The sequence below is a fragment of the Peromyscus californicus genome, unplaced genomic scaffold, assembly GCF_007827085.1.
Source record: "Peromyscus californicus insignis strain IS unplaced genomic scaffold, ASM782708v3 Scaffold_15__1_contigs__length_86483966, whole genome shotgun sequence".
NCBI lineage: Eukaryota > Metazoa > Chordata > Mammalia > Rodentia > Cricetidae > Peromyscus > Peromyscus californicus.
The window spans coordinates 62215052-62238702 of record NW_026294447.1 but is presented as its reverse complement, the minus strand read 5'-3'; the positions used below and the strand labels follow the sequence as shown (position 1 = coordinate 62238702).

Genomic DNA, 23651 nt, shown 5'->3' with positions numbered 1-23651 from the left:
TCCACTCAGCTTCCCCTAATCAACGGCGTCGGGACTTGGTGTTCTGTTTAAGAACTTGTGCACTACCAGGACACTGTATGTGTCGGTGTTGGGAGTTCGAACCAGGACCTGTGCAGGGATTCCACCGGCGGGACTCGTTCAGCTCTTCTATACTTCCAAGGAGGCGCGGAGTGGAGCCGTGCACAGCGCCGCCGCCGCCGCCACCAGGTTCAACCGTAGGACGGCAGGTTGCTCGAGGAGTCAGAAGCGCCGGCAGGAGGGAGGGGACTGGGAACCGGGTGGAAGGGACGAGCGCGAGAAACCGGGGGTCCGGGGGCGGGGCCAGGCGCACGGAGAACTGGGAACCCCGGCTGCAGCCAGGCGCGCGGGATGCTGGGAGCCCGAGCGCGCGGAATCCTGGGACGGGGGGGGGGGGGTCGAGCGGTCGAGAGACAAGGGGTGGGGGCGGAGCGAGGCGCGGGGAGGTATGGGAACGGGGGGCGGGGCGGCCCGGCGCGCGATCCTAACGGCTGAGGACGCTGCGCGGGAGTCCGCCCTGGGGAGGCTCCGCCCGGCGTGGGTTTGAACGGAGCTCCGCCCCGCACTCCACCAATTGGCGCTCGTGCGGCGGCGCCATGGCGACCCTTTGTGGCCGCTGACCGGTCTCGCTTCCCGACCGAGTAGCGGCCTGCCTTGCGGCCCAGGTAAGCGGCTGGGCGGTTGGCTCCTCGGAGCCTCTGCGGCCTAGGCGGCGGCCGAGCAGAACACCTCCAGGGCAGCCAGGCCGCGCCGGGGTGCCCGGGCCTCCGCCCGCCGCCCTTTCGCGTCCGTGACGCTGCGGCGTGCTGAGTGACACATACCGAGAGCCGGAGCGGCGGGTACGAGCCGGCCCTCCCGCCCGCCGCCCACGCTCCCTAGCTTCCGCTCTTTCTTCCTCCTGTGGCCCTCCTTTCTGTGTCCTCTCTCCTTCCCTCTCTCCTCCGTCCCTCCTTTGGTTTAGCCTGGGTCGGTCTTCCACCCCACGGCTCGTGGCCCATCTGGCCGCCACTGCTGTGCGTCTCTCTTCAGAACTGCGCGTGGGCTGCAGTTTTGGGGGCAGTGGACTTTCCCTGGCTCCTAGCAACGCCGGGCTCCGAGCGTCTGCTTGTTGGCTAGGGACGGATTCCGAGAGGTCAGGGTGGGCTCCCTGCAGCCTCCTGCCTGGTGAGTGTTGGCTTTGAGTTCTTTTCCTTTGTTTCTTGAATTTTAGTTCCCCTGAGGTTATCAAGTGTCTTGTGTTGCCCGCTCTTCCCCTACTGTAGTAGACCCCACTTCCTTCCAAACTCATCATCTGTGGCCCAGTAGATACTGCCTACACTGGCATCGTTGGGAATCGACTGGAAGCCAGCTTGGCCTTCCCTAATCTGACCTGAGACTAAATGGGAATAGAAAGAAGTGCCGGAGACCTTTTCTATACTTTCTCTCACCCAAATAGGGTCACCAGGGAAGGGGGACCTCCGAGAACCTGGGACAGACAGAACCCTTATACTTTCTCTTGGTAGCCCTTGTATCTGACTACCAGATGGCAGGACTGAGCCAGCCATTGATTTACTTGATCCACAGGAAACTGTCCCATCAGCCTCCTGCATGCAGCTTCGTCGACATTTTATAGGTGAAATTTAAAATGCAGGGAGGAATCCCCTCCCCATTTTAGAGGTGCTAGACTTAGAAGGAGGTCAGGAAGTTTCCCTCAGGTTGTCACTGGAACCTACCTCCAGGCGTAAGAAAGCGCCAGGTCCTTCCAAGGATAACGCTAATAAGGACCTTTTAGTTAACTGTTTATACAAAATCTCAAGCAGAAATAGTGGGACTATAAATTCCATCAAATAGCCACCAAGTTTACTGGCCTCAGCAATTTCCCAACTTGGTCCCTCCTCCCACTCTCTTTTTGAGGAAGTAGTTTAAAGCAGTTATGGTTGTTGTTTGAGATAGGGTTTCCTTTAGTCTAGGCTGGCCTCAGACTTGACACTGTAACCAGAAATAACCTTGAACTCTTACTCTTCTTGCCTCTGCTTCCCAAGTGTTGGCATTACACGTGTGCCACCATGCCCAGCTCTGAAATCACTAAATCCTGATTCACTTTAAAAATGCAACATCCAGATTACTGCTTAATTGTGGCTACAGTCCAAGCCCTGGTTGTGATAGGTCTATTCGGGTAAAACCAAGACTGATGGCTGCCTAAACTCATGGTCAGAGCCCAGGAAGCTTCATGTCATCCTTCAATAGAAAGATTAAGCAACCTCAGGACGGACACACAGGTGGCCACAGGGAACTATACCCAGGCCAGTCTAGGAGAGCCCCCTAGGGCTCAACCATTTAGGGCTGGTCAGAACATGTGCTGGTGATACAGGCCTTCAACCTCAAGTTCCCTCTTTCCTCTTGCAGAGCAACAGGTAAGCAACCACACCTGCATATTTCCTTCCAGGGCTTTTGTTCTGTGAATACCCCACAGTTTATCTTGTGGGACCACCCCCTCTTTGTTTTTAATGTATGTGTTGATGAGTTCAACCCTGCGTGAGTTCATGTGCACCATGTGTGTGGAGAGACCAGAAAGGACATTGGATACCTGGAACTGGAGTTACAGGCAGTTGTAAGCCATCATGTGAGTTCTGGGTACCCAACCTTCATCATCTGTAAGAGTCATCTCTCCAGTTCCACCTTATTTTAAATCTCTAAATCTGAGGATGATGAATAAGTCTGAAGGATAGCATCTGGCCCTAGCAAAGATAAGGAGTGTTGGTTAATGTGGTGATATATTGTGTACCCTAATAAACTTGCCTGAGAATCAGAGGACAGAGCCAACCACTAGATTAGACATAGAGATCAGGCAGTGGTGGCACACAACTTTAATCCCAGCACTTGAGATCTCATGCCTTTGCTTGGGAAGCACACATGCCTTTAATCACAGGAAGTAATATGGCAGGGCAGAGAAAGGTATATAAGGCTTGAGGAAACAGGAACTCACTCTCTTGAGGCTGAGGATTTCTTAGAGGGAAGAACTAGTGGCTGGCTGCTCTGTTTCTCTGATCTTTCAGCTTTCACCCTGATATCTGGCTCTGGTTTTTTTTTTTTTTTTTGGTTTTTCGAGACAGGGTTTCTCTGTGCAGCTTTGCGCCTTTCCTGGGACTCACTTGGTAGCTCAGGCTGGCCTCGAACTCACAGAGATCCGCCTGGCTCTGCCTCCCGAGTGCTGGGATTAAAGGCGTGCGCCACCACCGCCCGGCTGGCTCTGGTTTTTTTATTATAAGACCAAATTAAAATTTGTACAATAGGTTAGAGCTCTGTTGTGCAAGAGTTGTATGTACCCTAAGGAAAAAGGGACAGAGGAGAGTGTTTAACCTGCAAAATTAGTATATCGGGAGAGGTAGTTTGATAGCAAATATGCAAAAATTAATGTTGAAAGAAATTGGTGAGGACTTACGCTCCCTAGAAAACAGTTTGATGAGGTTATCAAGGGCCTTAAATGTTTCTGCCCTGAGTCTTAGTACTAAATCAGGAGTTAAGGGTACAGAAACCAAGTACCAAGAATAGAAAACATCGGTGACTGGAAACTGTACATGGTCCTGGCTGTAGACTGCCTGGTATACTTGTGCATACAAGTAGGCACTCACCAGAAATGATCCACTTGTTACATAACATGATAAACAGAACTTGCTGTGGACTCAACACAAGTGAAAGCTAGTGCTTAGGAAGAAGAAAAGGGCTGGGAAAAAGGAATCTAGAGAATGGCAGGTTTTCTCTGAGTGGTTAGAATTGTGGAACATTTCTGTTTGTGATTTTTGATTCTCTTCCAGATTGTCTAGTGAACTGTGGAAATAAGCAATCAAACAAGTGAGAGCAGGAGGAGGCTCTCGGTACAGCAGAGCTTCTGTAGCTCGGAGTCGGTCGGTCCCATCACTGTTTTGCAGTCGTGAGGAAAGCTCTGCATCAGGGTGGCTAGGGGTGGGCTGACTAGGTGATAAGCATCTCCTATGTGAGAAACAACATTTTCATTCTGTAATCACAAATTTAAGAAGCAAAACAGTTTTAATTTTATGATTCTGCAGAAACAGATGTCAGCCTAGCAAAAATAGCTTCTCAGTTTGGCACAAGGAGTAGTTTTTAAAGTCCCTGGTGAAAAATTCTGCCTTTTTGGTTTTCTGAGACAGTCTCACTGTGTATCCTTGGCAGGCCTGGAACTTGCATGTAGACCAGGCTTGCCTTGAACTGGCAGAGATCCACCTGCCTTTGGGGTTGGGATTTAAAGGCTTTTACCATCACACTCTACAGTTCTGTCTTCTTTTTCCCTTAGGCTGATTCTCCAGAGAGATAAAAATCTTCACATTTGTCTAGCATAGCCTGCTTGATGGATTCCCCAGAATTGGTTCAGAGTGCAAAGCCTCACCTAATGGGGTTCCAGATTCCCTCCTTTTCTTATTGTGGACGTAGTCACATGGCAGACTGAAACTTTTCAACCTTAGGATGAACTAAGGGGGCCTAGACAAGCAGGGCCAGCTGCTACCTAGGAAAAACAGGGACCCAGTGCTATACACAGATAAACACTGTTTCAAAAAACCAAAAAAATTAAATGAATGAATGAATAAGTAAGTAAGACTGTCATTTGTTTCTTAGGTTCTGTGACTGGCTGTAGTAGGTATTTGCCACTTTGGTTAGTCCTGAGAGGCACCAGAGATGCTGTACTAAGCTTTTTCTTTGGAGCCATCAACCAGCTCCCAAATCATAACACGGAGACTTACTAGTTATGAATGCTTGACCTAGCTTAGGTTTGTTTCTGGCTAGCTCTTTTAACTTAAATTAACATGTTTCTCTACCTCCCTTTAGCCTTGGGGCTTTTTACTTTCCTTCTGTATGTCTTACTTTCACTACTTGTGTCTGCTGGCTGGAGGCTGCTTGCCTTCTTGCCCAGGGCATATCCCTCATTCTCTCCTCTTGTTTTTCTGAGCCTAGATTTCTCCTCCTAGTCTCTCTGCCTGCCCGCCCCGCCCATCTTTTCTCTGCCTAGCTATTGGCCTTTCAGCTCTTTATTAAACCAATCAGGTGCCTTAGGCAGGCAAAGTGAAACAAAAGTAACACATCTTTACACAGTTAAAGTGTACTCTGTAGCATAAACAAATGTAACACATCTTTGCCTAGTTGAATAATATTCTACAACAAGATGCTGTTATCTTTTTATATCCTGGCTATAGGGCATTTGTTGGGCAGTTACCAATTAGTGTCTTGGAGAGGTTGCTGGTTTCTAAGCTGTTCTTATAGGTGAGCCTTCTGAGCTGGTCATTGCAGATTATGGTTCAGAATTGTTTCCTCTGCTCCAGCCAGAAGCATTTGTACTTTGTCTCTTATAAGAGCATATGCTCATAGGTGCTTCTGGGCTTTCTTTTTTGGCAGTAGTGTGTTCTTAACACTACTGACTGCTGATCAGTCTGGCTGTGGCTCAGTAATACAAAGTCAACTTTCCATCCTCAAAGAGGTACTAGAGCCCTGTCTGGATTTCAGAATTGGGTGTTCTTCATTGGGTGTACCCACCCAGGGATTTGTGGTTTGAGGTACCAAGGGGCCTTGTGCTCAGTATTAATTTTTTTTTTTTTTTTTTGAGACGGTGTCAGTGTAGCCCAGGTTGGCTTTAAACCAGTGATCGTCCTGCCTCCTGAAAACAAGGTTCAAAGGCATGTGTTACTGGCTTTAATGTCCTTTGATCTGTCTCCACATGTGAAGTGTGAGTCTCTGAAGCTTGCTTATCTTTTTTTTTTCTTTTTTTCTTTTTGTTTTGTGACCCTCAGTTTGATCAGGGTTGTTTGCATGAACATGAGCAGGAGTTATTTACTGGAGCATGGGCAACTTAACAACTTAACCTTCTTTGGTGGCTCCCTCCCCTGGCCACCTTTCCTGAGCACCTCCCCTCAGTTGTGAAGGAATGTTAACGGGATCCCATCTTGTGCACATAACCACAGCTGCTGTGATTTCATGTGTGTAGCAGCATGTCATGTCTAGACATTATTATTTCACAAAACTCTCCATCCTCTACCTCTTAGATTCTTTCTGCCCTGCTTCCAGGATATTTCCTGAGCGTTGGAGCCAAGGAGCATTGATACAGATGTCTGGTTTAAGGCTAAGCACTCACTAGTTCTTTATTCTTCTGCATTACATACGGTCTATTGCAAATGGTGGAAGCTGCTCTGACCAAGGGTTTAAATATATTTAGAAGGTAGTTTGGGCATCATGTCCATTTAGGAAGGTAACAGGAGTAGGCTTTCCTCTAGGGAATTAGACCTCCTAGCCATGGGCTTTTGACCAGGTTTACAATACCAGGTATGAATTCTGTCCTGTGGAGCAGACTTCAGATCCAAACAGAAAGCAGTTGGTTATCTCGTAATAGTCATGTCACTGTCTCTCCAGTGAGCATCTTTTATCTTAGAGATTGGTATTTTAGTTTACACCACTGATGACGTCTCTCTTCAGCCTGTACTCCACTTTCTGGAAACTTCCAGTTCAGGAGCCCATTTTTCCTTCTTCTCTGTCCTTTTCTGAGTTTGCCCCACTGCATGAAGCCTCTGGTTGGCCACACTGCCCTCCCTCGACCATTCTGCCTTCCAGTTGGGTTATCTTTCAGATTCTCAGGGTCAGAGTGGGCAGCTAGGTATTCTGTCTGCAAAACAGGGTTTAATTCATGACATATGAGCAAGTTTGGTTTGAGATCTGTGTTAAATCACGAAGAGCTGAAATTTTAGAGATAACTCTGAAACAAAAAGGAACTTTTGGGACTTCCCACCCCTAATCCAAGGTTTCTTGATATAGTTGGCCTAGATATATATTTTTTTCAAGACAGGATTTCTCTGTGTAACAGTCCTGGCTGTCCTGGATCTCACTTTTTAGACCAGGCTGGCCTCGAACTCACTGAAATCCGCCTGCATCTGTCTCCCAAGTGCTGGGATTAAAGGCATGTGCCGCCACCACCCAGCCTTTGACATAGTATATTAATTCTCAATAAACTTAGTTTTAGGCCCCCCCCCCCCCCCCCCCCCCCCCCCCCCCCCCCCCCCCCCCCGTGGCTTTAAACGTGTAATTGTTTTTTAAAAAATGGAAAAAAATCTAATTTAGACTTAGGGACCCACATTTATAATCCCTCCACTCTGGAGGCTGAGGCAGAAGGATCTCAAGTTAAGAGAACAGCCTGTTAAAAATACACATACTACCGCCACCAAAAAAGAAATTTCTGTAGTGCAAAGTTGTATTAGTTGCTCTTCTGTTGCTGTGATAGAATACTCTGACAAAGAACAACTTGGGGAAGAAAGGGTTTGTCTGGACTTGCAGTTATAGCAGGGATGCTTTAGTCCATCGTGGCAGGGAAGGCACAGCAGTGGAAGGCTGAGGCCAATCTGTTAGTCAGGGAGCTGAGTGATCGATCACACGTCATCCGCACACAGAAGCAGAGAATGGAAAGTAGAGCTAAGCTATCCACCTTGAAACCGGTCCTGGGTTTGCAGTTCTTTCAGCAAGGCCTCACCTCTTCAAGGTTCTGTAACTTCCCAGACAGTACCATCAACTAAGGACCAAGTGCTCAAACACAACGTACGTTTATTTATTTATTTTTTTACGAGACAGGGTTTCTCTGTGTAGTTTTTGGTGCCTCCTGGAACTCGCTCTGTAGACCAGGCTGGCCTTGAACTCACACAGATCCACCTGGCTCTGCCTCCCTAGTGCTGAGATTAAAGGTGCGCCACCACCACCCAGCTATTTGTTTTTATAATATTTTATTTTATGTGTATAGGTATTTTGTCTGCATTTATGTCTGCACTATATGCATACAGTGCCTCCAGAGGCCAGAAGAGGGTGTCTGTTGGATAACGTAGAAACTAAGTTATAGATGGTCATGAGCCCAGCTATTTGTTTTTATAAGATTTTATTTTATGTGTGTAGGTATATTGTCTGCATTTATGTCTGCACTATATGCATACAGTGCCTCCAGAGGCCAGAAGAGGGTGTCTGTTGGATAACGTGGAAACTAAGTTATAGATGGTCATGAGCCATCATATAGGTGCTGGGAGTAGAATCAGAGTCCCCATCTCTAGCTCCAAGTCGAACAGAAGTTTAAAAAGCATTTGCCTGGCATGGTGTCACATACCTTACAATCCCAGCACCTGGAAAGCAGAGGCTGGCCTGGTTTACCCAGTGAATTCCAGGCTAGCCAGGACTACTTAGTGAGACCCTGGTTCAAAAACAACATAACCCTGAATATTCTTACCAGAAGCAAAATAATTGTTTTATGTTTGTGTGTTATGTGCATGTGTGTGTGTATATGTATGGAGGTCAGAGGCTGATGTCTGGTACTTGCTCATTTGCTTTCCACTTTAATTATTGAGGCAGGATCTCAGTTGAGTCCAGAGCTAGCCTGATCCAGGGATCCCCTATCTTTACCTCCCAAGCTCTAGCGTTTATATGGGTAGTAAGGATTTAACTGCAAAGATTTAACCTGCTGAACCATTATTGCCCTGGCCTCATGAAATATTCTTTTATTTTTTAGACTTATGTTCTCTGTGTATTACCTGCATTTATGTATGTTCATGCCTGGTGCTCTTGGGGGTCAGACTAGGGCATTGGATTTCCTGGAACTTAAGTTATAGATGGTTTTGATCCACCATGTAAGTACTGGGAATTGAGCCTGGATCATCTGAAAGCAGCCAGTGTTCTTAACCACTGAGCCATTTCTCTGGCCTCTCTTGATATTATTTGTACTTTGGTGGTAAGCTCCTTTCCTTCACTATGAGATAGATGATAAAACTTGAGGGGTGGCATGGGCAGGAACAGCTGCTTACTTTCCTGGGCATGGTCTTATAGGAAAAAAAGAAGCTATTGGCATTAGGTCTAATTTTTTTATATGAAGTTGCAAAAGAACTTGAGACTCTGCATTCCTCTCGTCACTTCTCTTTCACTTAGGTTTGCGTGGGATGTGTTGGGAGCTGGGCACGCTGTGGCCAGCTCACTTGTCCAGGCATGTTCTCTCCCCTGAGATCTCCTGCATGAGTATAAGGAGGATGGAGTTGATGGGTGTGGCCTCTGGAGACTGGCGAATGGCTTTTCTCTGGTCTGTAGTTCTAATGGGAGCTCCGGTCATTTCAGCTTGATTATTTCCAGTTTGGGACAACTGTGAGTAGAGTACTACGACCATTCTTATACAAGTTTTTACATGAACCTTAGCTTTCATTTCATTGGAATAAATATTCAAGAGGTCACATAAATTATGTAAAGGTCTGTGACTTTGAAAGGAGGAAGAAAAGGTATAGCCTTTTTGTGTCTGTAAAGAAATCCTAAAGTTTACATATTTTGGAGATTCTGTTGAGAACAACTTGGCATTTAATTTCAAATTTATTGTTTAAAATAATATTTTTATTTTAAAATAAAAATTTAAAAACTAGCCGGGCGGTGGTGGCATACGCCTTTAATCCCAGCACTTGGGAAGCAGAGGCAGGCGGATCTTTGTGAGTTCGAGGCCAGCCTGGTCTCCAAAGCGAGTTCCGGAAAGGAGCAAAGCTACACAGAGAAACCCTGTCTCAAAAAAAAAAACAAAACAAAAACAAACAAACAAAAAAACCAAAAAAATTTAAAAACTGGAGAGATGGCTCAGCAGCTAAAAGATCTTGTCCCACAAACATAAGGACCAAAGTTCCTATCCCAGTATCCAGATTTTTATTCTCTTTAAAATGCATTTCTGTAGATGGGTGTAGTGGTGTACTGTTTTAATCTCAGCTCTGGGAAGCTGAGGCAGGAGGGTCACACGTTCAAGGCCAGCCTGGGCTACATAGCAAGATACTTATCTCAAAGCAACAACACCTCTTTATACAAATAACATATTTCACTTGTTTGTGTTCATTTATCTGTTGATGACAATTATGCTGCAACTTAGAGCTCTGTTGTCTGACAGTGGCTGTGTCTGAGGCAGCCTCCCAGATGGTGTCTCTGGCACTTGTGTGTTGTCACTTCTCTAGCTGTTAGAAACTGCCCTGAGTACTGTAATCCAGGAGGCTGAAGACTGCTAAATGGTGTTTTCCTTGGTTCCCACAGGACACGATGTTTGCTAGAGGGCTGAAGAGGAAATACGGTGACCAGGAGGAGGTAGTAGAGGGTTTTGGCACTGTCCCCTCCTATAGCCTGCAGCGGCAGTCACTCCTGGACATGTCCCTGGTCAAGCTCCAGCTCTGCCACATGCTAGTGGAGCCCAACCTCTGCCGCTCAGTCCTCATTGCCAACACAGTCCGTCAGATCCAGGAGGAAATGAGTCGGGATGGTGTGTGGCATGGGATGGCACCCCAGAATGTAGAACGGGCACCAATTGACCGCCTAGTCTCCACAGAGATCCTGTGTCGTACAGCCAGGGGAGCTGACGAGGAGCACCCCACTCCTGAACTGGAAGATGGTCCCCTGCAAAGCTCAGCTTCCGAGCTTCCCATAGTCAGCTCAGCACAGGGGCAAAGGAACCCTCAGAGCAGCCTCTGGGAGATGGACAACCCCCAAGAAAACCGGGGAAGCTTTCAGAAGTCACTGGACCAGATATTTGAGACCCTGGAGAACAAAAACCCCAGTTCAGTGGAGGAACTCTTCTCAGATGTGGACAGTTCCTACTATGACCTGGACACGGTGCTAACAGGAATGATGAGTGGTACCAAGCCCAGTCTCTGCAATGGCCTTGAGGGCTTTGCTGCAGCTGCCCCACCTCCCAGCTCTACTTGCAAGTCTGACCTGGCTGAGCTGGACCATGTAGTAGAGATTCTGGTGGAGACTTGAGAAGAGGCCCCTAGTGGGCCAAGGACAAGGCCACACACCTCACGGAGCTCACACGTACTATGATCCAGAGACAGACAAGCACTTGACCCGAAGTGGGCTCTGACTCTCTGACTCTGAAAATATCCTGGGACAGGTTTTCCTCTGCAAGGCTGCAGCCCTGGAGCTGCCTCAGGGCTATATATACCCTGAGGACAGAGCAAGCCATTGCCAGGAGCTGAGCTCTCTGAAGGCTTTTGGGCCCTGGGTTCATTTTCCTGTTTGTGGGAATCACTGTGGAGGATGGTGTGCCACAGTTGTGTCTAGTCCATTTTAAATTAGGTAGGCGAACTTTCTAAAATTAAGTTTTATATGTTTTGGGCAATATTTTGTCTTAAGATATATTTTTTAAACTTTTTATACTTTAGATTTTTTTCAGCTATTTTCTTAAAAGTATATTTTTTCTACAAACATCCTTTGCTGCTACATTAGAAACATTTATAACCTAAATAATTACAATTGGTGTGTGTCATTTTTAAGGTTTAAATAGAAAGTATTTTTTTGGTGATGAGTCTCTACAATCCCAAGGCAACAGTGTAAATGTAGCTGGTCAGGTGTTTACATGAGAGGCTCCATCGTGGTCTGCATTCCAGTAGTGTGCCTGAAATGAGAACCATGCACAGCTCCATTGCCCCCTCACTGGGTCTGTTCTGCAAGTGCTGTCTTCCTGGGCTTCATGCAGGAGAGTTTTATTTATGCCTATTTATATGTAAATGCCACTGAAGGCTAAGATCAGATGTCTGGAAAGTACACCACCAGTTCTGTCTCAGGCAGTGCCTTATGTAGGTCTTGTCCCTGGCCATTTTCTGGTTCCCAGCACAGCACTGTGTGTGACAGGAAGACATGACATCCTAACACACTCACCGCCTCCCGTTCCATGTCAAGTGTGTACATGGAGGCTGCTGGGTACCAGGCATGGTTGTGTGTACACTTGGAAAGGGTGTGTACCCTCACCCATGTCCTCAGTAGGGAACACCCGTGCTTGCTTGCTTCTGAATGGTGCTCGAACATCTTAAGGTTAAAAACAACCTGAGTTCATATAATTTTAGGGCCCCTTCCTCCTGGGGTGGCCCCTATGCTGTCTGCTTGGATCTCAAGGGTCTGCTACTTGATCATGTGTCAGACTCCTCTCCCCTGCATGTTTTTCTGTTTCTCATGTGCTTTTTTGGATTTCCCCACCTGAGCCTAAGAGGTTTTTTTTGTTGCTGTTTTTTTTTTTTTTTCTGTTTGTATTAACTATACTTTAATGTCAACAATGTAAACCTATTAAAAGTATCCAGCAAATGGAATGTGTTACGAACTTTCTTCCCTCCTAGCCCTTCTACTGAGTTTGCTTTCAGTGGTTTCAGCATCTTATATGCTTTGTAATGTCGGCAAAGAACTTTTTTGTGCTCAATAGGCAATGGGTTTAATTTTCCTGACCTCATGGCTCCCAAGGCAAAATTCTCCCTTACCTTTCAGCCCCTCCTGCCTTCCTGGGCCTAAGGACTCTAAGTAAGCTGTAGGAACAGACTGGCTGAGCCCCGGTCTATGACAATGATATTGTGTCCTTACAAAAGCTAGTTGAAAGGGTGTGTTTTACTAAATAAACCTGAAGCAGGCTTTTTCTTTTACATTTTATTTATGGTGGAATGTATTTGTCATAGTGCCCGTGTGGAGGTCAGAGGACATCTTTCTCAGAGTCAGCTTTCCCTATGGGCCCAGGGATGGAACTCGGGTCCACAGACAGCTGAGCAGTCTGTCTAGTCCCTAAAACAGGGTTTGCTTGTTTAAAACATTTCTGCTCTTTCTGGTAGCTACAGTGTGCTTGGCAGCCTTAAAAAGTAAGATCTTCGGAGAATGAGGTGTGTCAGCTTTAAGATGCTTTGTTTTTAGAAAGTTGCTGGGAGACCTGAGACTGAGTGACCTTTCACCCTGCCGCATCCTACATTTCTGCCTGAACCTTAGAATGACCTCAGAAGGCAGTGAGCCCCAGAGTATAGTTGCTGAATTTCCCAAGCACCTTTGGATGACATTTTTAGATTAGATATAAATTTGACCACTGCTTAGAAGCAAATTTCCCATGTGTTCACTAATTTTGTTTACAAATACTTAACTAGGAATGCAGCGTTAAAATCTCAGCACTTGAGAAGCAGGATTGCCAAAAATTCAAAGCTAATCTAGGTAGTATCCAGGCAGGCCTGTGGTACGGATCATTGGCCAGTATGCCTCTTGAGTAACCATTTGGTCAGTGGCAGGCCAGGAATGTAGGTGCTCCTGGCAGCCTGTCCCCACAGCTGCTTTCTGTGCAGACTGGGCTCAAAGGTACTCAGGTCAGAGCTGTCCCAAGTTTTTCATGCTTAGGACTGCATGTACCTCATCTTTTTTTGTAAAGTACCCCAAATGTGTACCAGAGTGGACCCAACATTTCATAAGGGATAGGGTGGGGTCCATGAGGCCCTACCCATCTGATGATCTATTCAGTTAAAGGTTGGGGGAGGGAATATCATTTTCTTAAGTGGTGTGGCCATTGATATGGTGGTCCCCATTCTCCAATAAATAATGTTCCTACAGTTGTGCAACTTAGTTAAGTCACATTAAAAAAAAGACGTGGAGGTAAGAAGGGTTCAGAGGAAGAAGGGATGAAATGACTACATGTATAAAATGGATATATTTTTTTAAGTCCCAAATATATGAACCACATCCTCTACCTGTCCTTCAGTTCCCACTGCATCCCTCCAGACAATTAGTTAATTTTGATGTGTTGCTTTAGAGCTTCTAGGCAGCTGCGGTGAGGTGAGTGGAACACTGCCCAGCTGATTGAGAACACTTGACTGACAGCAGTGTTGTGCTGACCCCTGCCCTCCTACATGCTCCATGTATGTTGCCTCACTGCTGACCCCACCAGTGTGACAGCAGAGCTGAGTGCAGGACACAAACCCAGTGAGGGCCCTTGCTGCCCCTAAGCTGAAGCAGGCCAGATAGAAGCCAGCCCCCAGGAGGCTCAGGCTCTGCCAAGGCCCCACCCTGCCCTTTCAGCTCAGTACAGGACATGAAACAGGACAAGTCACCATGCTGAGGAGGGCAGAAGGGTGAGGAATAGGAACCAGGCACAGTGACACCCAAAGCAAAGCTAACAGGCAAGTAAGCCTCAAACCTAAGCCTCTTACCTCCTGTTTGGCCAGAGCCTGAGTGAGGCTGGGGATTGGGCTCCTGCCTGTATGTCTCAAAGCCCACTTCTTGGTGAGGAAGAGAGTGGGAAGGGCAAGGGCCTTGCGGAGGACTTGCTGCTCTCCTGTGCTGTGCTGTTCAGGTGCTGTCTTCAGTTCAAGCTTGGCTGTCCCAGGCAGCTGGACCCCTGGCTCTCAGCATTCATGTGTTCTGAGAAGTGCCTGGCAGCTTCACCTCACTGCAGCTGCCAGGAGCCCAAGGGCAGAGTGCATTTCAGAGTACTTGCAGCATGCTCTGCCTTACATTGTTCATTCCTGCTTCAGTGGACAGGAATTGCATACATTTAGGCATATGATGTTTTCAGATGTCTAGGATGGCTAAATGGAGCTGGTGACCGAAGGCATTACCTCAGCAGTTAGTTGAGTAATGAGAATACTAAATCTTTTCAGTGATTTCTGAGAACATTCACTTTTCCCAAGATAGGGTTTCTCTGCATAGCCCTGACTGTTCTGGAACTCACTCTGTAGACCGGGCTGGTGCCTGGATAAAGGCATGCACCACCACTTCCAGCTTCGTAACTGTTAAACACTCCCAGTGTTTCCACTGTAGGAGTCTTGAATGGACTTCTTGAATGCTGACCTGAGACTGCCTGAGGCGGACACCATCTCCACCAGGCCCTGCTAACTGCCACTCAGACTCTAGGAATTTCACATTTTAAGACCACCCTGAAAGAGTCATCTGCTTGTCTCTGCACCTGTTATCCTATCATCCTAATGTCCCTGGGCTCGTCCATGTTGCTGCAGTATCAGGGTTTCATCTTTTCCTGGATAGACAGTACTCTTTCTTTATCCACTCATCCATTGCAGAACAACCCAGATGACGCCATCCTGGACACTGGACCAGGCTGCACTGGAGAGGGTACAAACAGCTCTTCCAGACAGTTCCTTCCTTTGGATATGCCCCCAAGCAGCAGGATTGCTGGATCACATGGTAGTTGTTTTAAAAAGACTCTATACTGTTTCCCATAATAGTTGTTCTCATCTACATTTCTTCATGTTCTTGCCAGCTCATCTTTATCCTAACAGGAGTGTGGTGCCTCACTGAGCCTGACTGCACTTCTCCGCACTTCTCTATGGTTGATGATGGTAAGCATGTTTTTCATATGCCTACTGGCCATTTACATGTTTTTTTTTTTCATTTACATTTTCTGAGAAGCATTTTTTACTCCAGTTATCTTTTCTACTGGGTAGTCTGAGTAACTTACACACTGCTTCCTTTCCAGACAGCAGTAGCTCTGCATCTACAGCCACAGAGAAGTTGTAGCTTCCTCTTGCCATGTGCTGGTTAATGCTGCTTTCTGAAAATGCAAAGTTAAGGCAGCTTTCCTAAACATCTGGCACCCCCCCCAAACAAACCAAAACAAACACCCCCTCCCCACATAAAAGAAAAATAATGGGTTATCCTTTCGTTATAAGCCTCAAACTATATGTCACCTAGTAGTGGCTGAGTACAAGGATCAGATGTATCAACAGCACCTTTCTTCTCCTCCACTGATAGGAGCAGTTCCAACACTCTGTATGTCCTGTCTAGACTGTTGTCTGGTTCCAGACAACTTGGTCAGTTCAGTCAATAGTGACGCTAGTGTCTCCTGAGCAAGTCAGCCCCACAGTAGCATCTCCAAGAGCTAATGAGTCAATAAGAACACAGGCTTATACAGTCTTTTCTTTTTAATAAAAGTTTACAAAATTCAGTGCTGCCTGCTTGTGTATGCCCCTAGAAGAAAAAAGTTCTCTCAGCAGATGCTCATCTAGCTGTTCCCCTGGGACACCCAGTGTGGTCTCCCACCCACCCTTCTACTCGAGAAAAGCTTGTCTCAAAGCTGCTGGGTGAGGGAAGGATCCAGCACAGGGGTGTGCATTAACATCTTAGGAAACAGCACGAGGGAAGCCAGGGCCAGGGTGGGTTCCTGCAAGTGATCAGTAGCTGTCTCCCAATTTCTGAACTCATGGATCCAACTGTGAGCCAGGCAGGGCTCATCAGGCACCTGGTGCCAGCCTAGAGTGTCCCCAGAAACTCTATGGAGACTGACTCTGCCCTAGGACATTACCTCTGTGCACCCCATCAGATCTGAGCACATTAGGTATACAGTAGGTTGTCAGAGGTCCTAGGAAACAAACATGGATCGGGGAAACAATGCCATAGAATAGTTCTCAGTACTAAAACCAATAAGAATGTAAAATATCTCATAAAGGTACAAAGTACTCCTGCTTTTAGCAAACATCATTATTAAAGAATGCCATTTTTAGGTTGCGTGGAGTAAAGATCTTTTTTTGTGGAATGGTGATGTAGTGCCCATTTCCTTGTAGTGGTGTCTTCAGAAACAGGCTGTAGGTAATCAGGCTGCCTTGTCTGCTGCCAGATGTCCCTGAGAGCTGAGAGGAAAGTGGTGATCAGGTACTAGACCTGACACTAAAGAAACCTGGATAGGTTCCCTGCATACCCTGGAGCCCCCCGGGATTCCCTTCTTGGCCTCAATGTGCAGTTCAACCAGAGAACCATCAAGAGGGATGAGGACAGAGGCTACAGGAAGTCATCCACTCTGCCCCTGGCCTCTTCTCCCTGTATCTAGTTACTGCCACATAACTTCCCATATGGCCAAACCGAGTTTCTTACAATTCTGTGACTGCCCTGCTGTCCAAAAGCAGGGTGGGTCTGTTCCTTACTGTGTTCCTGGCCCTTGCACTGGGTCTCACCATCTTGGCCCTTGCACTCCTGACTCCAGCATCTGGTGGACGTCACAGATGTCCACCCTCAGAGCTGCTGCTGGACATCCTCCAAGTAGTATGGTGAAGGATGAACATTCTAAATGTCTGTCTTGTTGCTTAAAGGCAACTGCAGCACTCCTTCAGAGGTTTGTCCTTCCAAAAGCTGAGGGACAGTCTTAGGGGACCTCTGGCATCATGCCCTATTAGTTCATAATGATGCCCTTTCCTGAGTGCCATAGAACCCATCATCTGCCCCATATATCAACCAAGGCTGCAGCTCACCTCAGCTGGGCGGCAGGCACCATTGTGCCCTGATGCTTGGCTTCCCACAGAGACACAGGGCTGTATTCCATGCCCTCCCCTCCTGTCACCTCTCCCCAGCACTACAAAGCAGATCCTTGTGGCATATACTCCCGTCACTGCCTTACTGACTGTCTCCTGGGCACGCATACAGACAGCCCTTCCTGAAATGTCTGATTAAAGGTGGGTACAAGATCCAGTCCAGACAGGCCTTCTCTTCCTCCCTGGTAAAAGAGAGGGGTAGGAACAAGACCCCTTTCCTGTCCACACCTCTCTTCCTGCTGGGCCCTGCTGTAATGGATTGATGGGTTGGCTGCAGAAGGACCCTCAGCCTGAGAAGCTCTGCTCCTCAGACCTGTAGGTGCCTCTGCCAGCCTCTGACCCAACAGTTACAGCCACCTTGGCCTCTCGACACCCATCCTGGTCCCCGAGTGCTCTTGACTAACAGTCCATGGTCCTTGGCACTCTGAGGGATGGGGCTCCTGACTCTGCTCACCTTGGTCTGAATCAGGGCTTTGCAGTGGTGTAGGCGGAAACTGCTGACTGCCAGCAGCTCTTCAGGCTTTCTGAGGTCAGAACCTTCTAGAACATGACCCTGGCCTCCAGAAAGGCTCTAAGGAAAGAAACCTCTGTTACAGCATTGCCAATTTCATTCTAAGATCACAATAACCTTAATTCTGGATGCTTTGGGTCCCTCAGAGGGTCCAACCCATGGCCTCACTCCCACCCTTGCCTGCCACCTGCTGAACATCACCTGGTTCATGAGCCTCAAGAACTGGGGTGCTCTGCAACCTTCCAGATGTGGCTAGAATGTGTCTCTAAAAGTTTAGGTGTTATAAACTGAATTCCTAAGTTCATATGTTAACTGCATTTGGAGGGAAACTTAGGGAGGTGATTAGGTTTAGAGGAGGTTATCAGAAGTCTGCCTCCATGGTGGCATTAGTGGCTTTACGAGGCAGAGAGGCTAGCGCCAGCATGCTGTGTCTCCCCTCATGATGCTGAGCCGTGCTGTAATGGAACAGGATGCTGAAGCAGGCATCAGCACCACATTTTTGGACTTCCAGCCTCCAGAACTATGACTCACATGAATGTGTGAATGTTATAAACTACCTGGTGTTAGGTACTTTGTTACAGCAACAGAAAAAGAATGTCTTCATAGTCACCTCCACGAAGTCCCCTTCGCCTCTCTATTGCCTGGAGTTGTCCCTCTGGAGCCTGACACCCAGGAACCCTATTTTCTAGCCTTCAGGTTCAATTTTTCCTGCATCATAAGGTCAGGCTGACCTCCTATGTGGGGTGTGGGTGGGAAAGGGGTTGGGAAGGTGCTCTTCCCTCCTCCCAGTTCCTCACTCACTTCCTGACCAGCCTGATGACCTTGGGCTGATAAGGTAACCAGCCCACATCGTTGCCCTCACCAGGGCCAAGCTTCCCATTTAAAGTTTCTCTATTTAAAGCTTTGCATAATATTTAAGAATGAAAAGATCTTGGCCACCTGACCTCTGGCTCTGAGGTGTAACATCTCCGGAAACTCAGGAGCTTGACCTGTGCATGCTCATGCTTCACTGGGCGCTGTCTCCTACTTTCTCCAGCCACCTCCTGAGCCTTTCCTTCCTGCTGCTCTGCCCTGGACTTGGCTGGCTCTCATCTCAGACATCAGGCTTTCTTCCTGGGACCACCATATGTTTAGTGGGTACCTGATGGCTTCGACTGCCACCTAAACCACCTCTCAGGTATACACCAAATCAACCCACAACATCGCTGAGGTGTCTCAAATGTGCCTGATCCCACACATGCCACATATCCATGCAGAACTTGACCTCATTCCCAACCCTTCCTGTGTGCTGCTGTAGCCCTGGCTCTACATGCACCCCCATTGGCAGGCACCTGGCTCCTGCCCATCCTTCTTCTCCACCTGCTTCTGTTCCCTTTAGCGGCTCCCAAGAGGCCTACCACCGACAGGGTAGCACGTCACTGCATTCTGCTGTGACACGGTACCACCTCCTTTCATGCAGTCCTGACCCACATACACCTTGTCTCCTCATGCCTGCTGGTGTATACTTCTGCTGGAGTCACGCACATGAACCTAAGGACAGCATGCTACCCAAGAGTGATAGGACATCCCACCCCACTACCCTCATGCCATGCCTTGCCCTCCCCAACTCTGCCCTGTTCCAGTCTGAGAAGAACATCAAGACCTTGTGGAAGATGGTCTTCCCAGTGCTGACGGCAGGTAGGTATCCTTACTACAGAGTGTATTCAACACCACCCACCCTGTCCCTGGTCAGTAGTCTCCAAAGTGTGCCATGCCGGCTTGACTGGCCACAGTGTAGTCTCCACCTCCCTGTAACAGTTTCTTGAATATGAAAAAAAAAAAAACAAAACCCACAGGCTCCTGGCTGGGGGCTTGTCACCAGCTTATGGCTTTTTGGAAGTGATTGGATCCTGAGGACCCTAACTTCATGCATGCATTAATCCACCAATGGGTTCATAATCCCACAGCATTATTGTGAAGTGACAGAAATTTTAGGGGTGAGGCCTGGGTGAAGGAAGTGGTCCCTGCTTGTTACTGCTTCTCTCCGCTTCTGTCCACTAGGACAGTGTTCTTCTATGATGCCCTTCATCTCACCACAGGCCCAGAAACATGGAGACAGCCCACCACAGGCTGAAGGAGCTAAAATTTGAGCCAAAATCAATCTTTTTCCCCCTCCAGGTATTCTGCTTGGGCACGTCAGCACAGTAGCGAGCCTGAGTGCCACACTCCCCAGGCCTCCTTACCTTCTGAGCAGCATCTACCCCAAGGACAGGAAAGAGGTTTTCCCAACAGTGAGATTCGCTCCAGAGACGCTGTGAAGCAGATGCAGTGTCGGTGTTCTGAAGAGCTCTCCAGAGTTTCCTAGATTCAGAGCTGGAAGAAAGATGCAGTCACGACAGGAGACCTCCAAGACTTCCCCGCACATCACTGAAGCCCAGCCCTCCAGCAGAGGGCACTGGCCCATGAGGACTCAGGACTGGGCGCTCCTCTCTTGTAAACCCAAGCATTCACTAACAACATGTCCTCTACCCATGCATCTTCTTGGAGAAGCCGAGGCCAGATTTATTGGTGTTATTCACTCAAGTGTCTACAACTGTACTGGTCACAGAACAGGTACATACAATACAGAATGCATACTCAAGAGAGTCAATGAAGAAATCCTTAGGGGAATGTTGACTGTGGCCATGTGCACTGAGCCTGTGAGAAGCAAAATGGCACCCAGTAGCTGCAAGGCCATATAGGATATGTCAAATGCTGGGTCATCTTTTCCCAAACACTCACATGTTTCTGAACATACAAGAGTGTTCCACCCTAAAGCAATACCCATCCCCCTGTTCCAGCATGTCTAGCCTTGCCAAACATGATACCTGGGCCACCTGGGCCTCTGAAAAACTTGACATTGGCACAATCACCTCTAGCTGGGGCTTCACTTTACAGGAGCGCCAGGCAGCTGGGTACTGCTGGTCACAGCCCCTGGGCTCCAGGCCTAAATCCCTAGGCCCTGGTGGAGGGTCTTCTGGGCAGGTTCTGGGTTGGCCCTACATGGTGGTCATGATGGATAACAGTGCAGGGTCTGCAGAGCTCTGACAATGCCCAGGCCTGCTCAGGCATGCAGAAACCCGAAGCATACCAGCTAACCTTCCCTGAGCCTTGGGTGACAGACAGCCTGCTCACTCTACCTTCTCTTCACACAGTGTCTCTTTAGTATTCTGGCCCTTACCACTGTTACTGTCAGTGGAGAGCACACCCTAACGAATGGCCAGCCAGACACTACTGTATGTGTGATTTTCTCTAGAAGCACACAAGGTAATCCTAAAGGCCAGTGATGGCTCTTGAGGTGTTTCCTATAACTATGGCTGAGGTCATATGGGTCATAACTTGCCACTGAGCCAAGTCCCTAGCAGCAGCCCTGAGAGACCACACCAGGGACACTGCTGGAGTGTCCATCTGTGCTGCTGGTCCCTCCGGAATGCTGTAGCCTATAGGTGGCTACAGGGACACCATACTCTCTAGGAACAATCAAAAAGCATTGTGAAACCACTTCAGGAGACAAAAATGAAGTTGCTTTGACAACCCTTGATTCCAATCATAGTTCATTACCACAGTCTAGGCACAGATGCAAGGCCAGCATTTTCTTCACTGCTTATTTCTAAGAAATGGTCTAAAGAACAAATGTCTTCAGTTGCCCGTTCCACTGGGACTTCTTGAAACGCAAACCTAAAAACCTTCTCATAGCTGAGAATGGACTGGAAAGAAAGAACATTCCAATGTTAGGAGCAATGTATACGTTATATTATTCCAAATAATTGACTTTAATATAAATGCATTTTGTCCCTGGTTGCATGCTCAGTTGGTGTTGCCATCACTGATGATATTATTCCTCAGATTCTCCAGGTTGTGTGGAAATACAGTGAAAGCCATGGGCTTGCAGGAAAGGAGTGCACAGCTCAAACTCTGTCAGGACATGTGGAGAAGGTGGACTTTCAACACTGCCCCTGTCTCCATGTCAAGGGGCTGAGAAGTCCATGGGAATGGCAGTGGAGACATACTTCACCTGCACACGCTCTGAGTTAGGTGAGGAGGTGTGGACAGGATCTGAACCAGGTGGTAGCAGAGTGGGGCTGGCAAGTGTTTGGGTGAGTGTTAGGTGTGCCCATGTGCAGCAGCTCAGCACATTCCTACACTCATCCAGTGTTTTATGTAAAATTTCTGTTATGCACAAATGTTTTCTGACATTTCTAATATGGTGGAGAAAGTCCTCGATTCAGAACAAGTGTTAAGGTGCAGCTGACTACAGTAATAATGGTCCTCATTGGAGGTTCAAGGAGACAGGCCTCACCAGCAGTGTCTACCCAGCAGCACCGTTTCCTTCCATTCTTTCTATTTGTACCCATATTTGTTCACCCGTGTTTGGGGCGAGCCACTGGGGGAGGAGAATGGCTGAAAGGAGGCAGTCAAGGAGGCAAAGGTGTGGTCAGTTCTGAGGGCTGAGCAGGACCCTGGACTGGCATTACCTGGTTCAGTCCTCAAAACTGAACTGTGAGCTCTGACGTTCAGGTCTGAGACTTCGTAAATCTCAAATTCGGGATACCCCATGTGCCCTGAACAGGACCATACAAGTGCGGCTTCAGGCCCCAGGAGAAAGTTCAGAGAAAGCTGCCCAGCTTGGACCCCCACCGTGCCTTGTTCCGATCCGTTTCTTCGGAGTCCCTTGGCCAAGCCCTCCATTCCTTGTCCCCCTCTTAAGCAGAGGACAGCCAACCACACAGCAAAAGACAGACCAGGAGAGGGGGCTCAAAGGCTGGCAAGACCCCCCCCCACGCCCTCAGCACACAGAAGCCTGGGCAAACTCTAATGGCTATACAAAATACTTTCCACTCAACCACAGAAATACCTCTGAAGACGGGCCAGCAGCAGTTCCTGTCACCCAGGGTCCACCCTGCTGCACCTGGCAAGAACCATGCTCTTTTGGGATTGAAGGGGTTCTCAGCGGCTGATGTTCTGCGGCTCTTCCTAGGAGTTCAAAAGACTGAGAAAACTGCTCAGACTTAGCTGAAGACTCCCGGAAGCCTTCGAACTCTCCCCACCCTCCGCTGAGCTCCCCTGGGTGTGGACAGCTGAGTGTGCAGGCCGGAAGACCCTCTTCCAGTCTGGAGCTGCTAGCTTTCGCGTCAGGCAGAGGAGTCAGGGGACCATCGCAGCAGATTCTCCTCCGTTCCAAACCGTCACCACTCTGTCCTCCAGCTGTTTGGTGGAGGGACCCCTCTCCAGGTTCCTGTGCAAGGTCACTCACTGCCTCTCTCCTCACCTCCTGCCCGCCTTGCATCTTGGTGTGGCCAGGCCAGCCGACCCGAAGGAAAGCTGCTCAGAAAACATGCAGCTGCTGAGCTGGAGTTGCCCAGGGCTTCCTGGGAGTGTTCACGTGCCTCTGTGGAGTCGACCCCTCCTGGCACGCGTGGGTGGCCAGTCCTGCACGGGGGCGTGTCCTAGGGCCAAACAAGTGAGGCGAAGGAAGGCCTGTGGACAGATGGGCCGCAGAACTGGGTCTGCGAGGCCGCTGGCTGAAGGCAGGGAGCTCGGGGATCGCGTCCCAGGCGGGAGTCTCACGGGCTCCGAGACCAGGTCCAAGGCCCGAACGGAGGAGGTCCTGGGCTCCCAGAGGCCTGCAAGGCGCGCACCCACCTTGGCCACCGCGACGCGCCTCCCGGCGCCCGGCCGGGCGATACCCAAAGCCAGCTTAGCCCGCAAGCCGGCGCCGCGCGTTGCCGGGCAACGGTGCGCGCCCGCAGGCTTCCGGCGTGCTTCGCGTGGCGTCAGCACGCCGCCGCGTGGCGTAGCCAACAGCTCCCCCGCCCATGCCCCGCCCCTTTTGGACCCTTGCGGGGCCGCGACTTGCGGAGTAGAGGAGAGGGTAGTGGCTACACAGCTAGTGGGGTCCAGCTTGCTATCCTGGCCGGCTTTCCTGCCTCCTCCGCCCTACAAATGAGCGGTTCCCGTTTTGTTATGGCGCCAGGTGCTTGTGTGTTCGATGTGTCCCCTGCAGTCGCACACTTGGCCCGGGAGTAAAGCCACTG

The 23651-nt window shown here is 48.7% G+C and overlaps 2 protein-coding genes across 7 annotated transcripts; one reads left to right on the top strand and one right to left on the bottom strand.

Annotated features, from left to right (window-relative positions):
• Positions 1-528: 528 nt before the first annotated feature.
• On the top strand, positions 529-12443 carry Cdca4 (cell division cycle associated 4). Of its 6 annotated transcripts, none has more exons than XM_052739137.1 (3): positions 529-683; positions 8950-9159; positions 10075-12443. In XM_052739137.1, exon 3 carries the CDS (start codon positions 10081-10083, stop codon positions 10792-10794), a length of 714 nt encoding a protein of 237 aa, XP_052595097.1. In that variant the 5' UTR covers positions 529-683; positions 8950-9159; positions 10075-10080; the 3' UTR covers positions 10795-12443. The 6 variants fall into 6 exon arrangements, with proteins under 6 accessions (XP_052595097.1, XP_052595095.1, XP_052595098.1 ...); XM_052739138.1 differs by lacking the exon at positions 529-683 and adding an exon at positions 690-1182; XM_052739135.1 differs by lacking the exon at positions 8950-9159.
• A 3246-nt stretch (positions 12444-15689) lies between these two features.
• On the bottom strand, positions 15690-23325 carry Clba1 (clathrin binding box of aftiphilin containing 1). Its single transcript, XM_052739133.1, has 5 exons — positions 22472-23325; positions 21178-21323; positions 19821-19950; positions 17542-17658; positions 15690-16412 (listed from the first exon to the last, which is right to left on the bottom strand). The coding sequence occupies exons 1-5, from the start codon at positions 22901-22903 to the stop codon at positions 16251-16253; spliced, it is 987 nt and encodes a 328-aa protein (XP_052595093.1). The 5' UTR covers positions 22904-23325; the 3' UTR covers positions 15690-16250.
• Positions 23326-23651: the final 326 nt, after the last annotated feature.

Excerpts from the sequence above, each read along its gene's own strand:
- Cdca4 (XM_052739135.1), top strand. The coding sequence starts at position 10,081 with ATGTTTGCTAGAGGGCTGAAGAGGAAATACGGTGACCAGGAGGAGGTA.
- Clba1 (XM_052739133.1), bottom strand. The coding sequence starts at position 22,903 with ATGCAAGGCGGGCAGGAGGTGAGGAGAGAGGCAGTGAGTGACCTTGCA. Across the intron at positions 19,951-21,177 it reads GCATCTGTGCCTAGACTGTG|CTCTGAATCTAGGAAACTCT; the intron begins GTAATGAACTAT and ends TCTTTCTTCCAG. Across the intron at positions 16,413-17,541 it reads AAGCCCTGATTCAGACCAAG|CTCTCAGGGACATCTGGCAG; the intron begins GTGAGCAGAGTC and ends CTTTCCTCTCAG.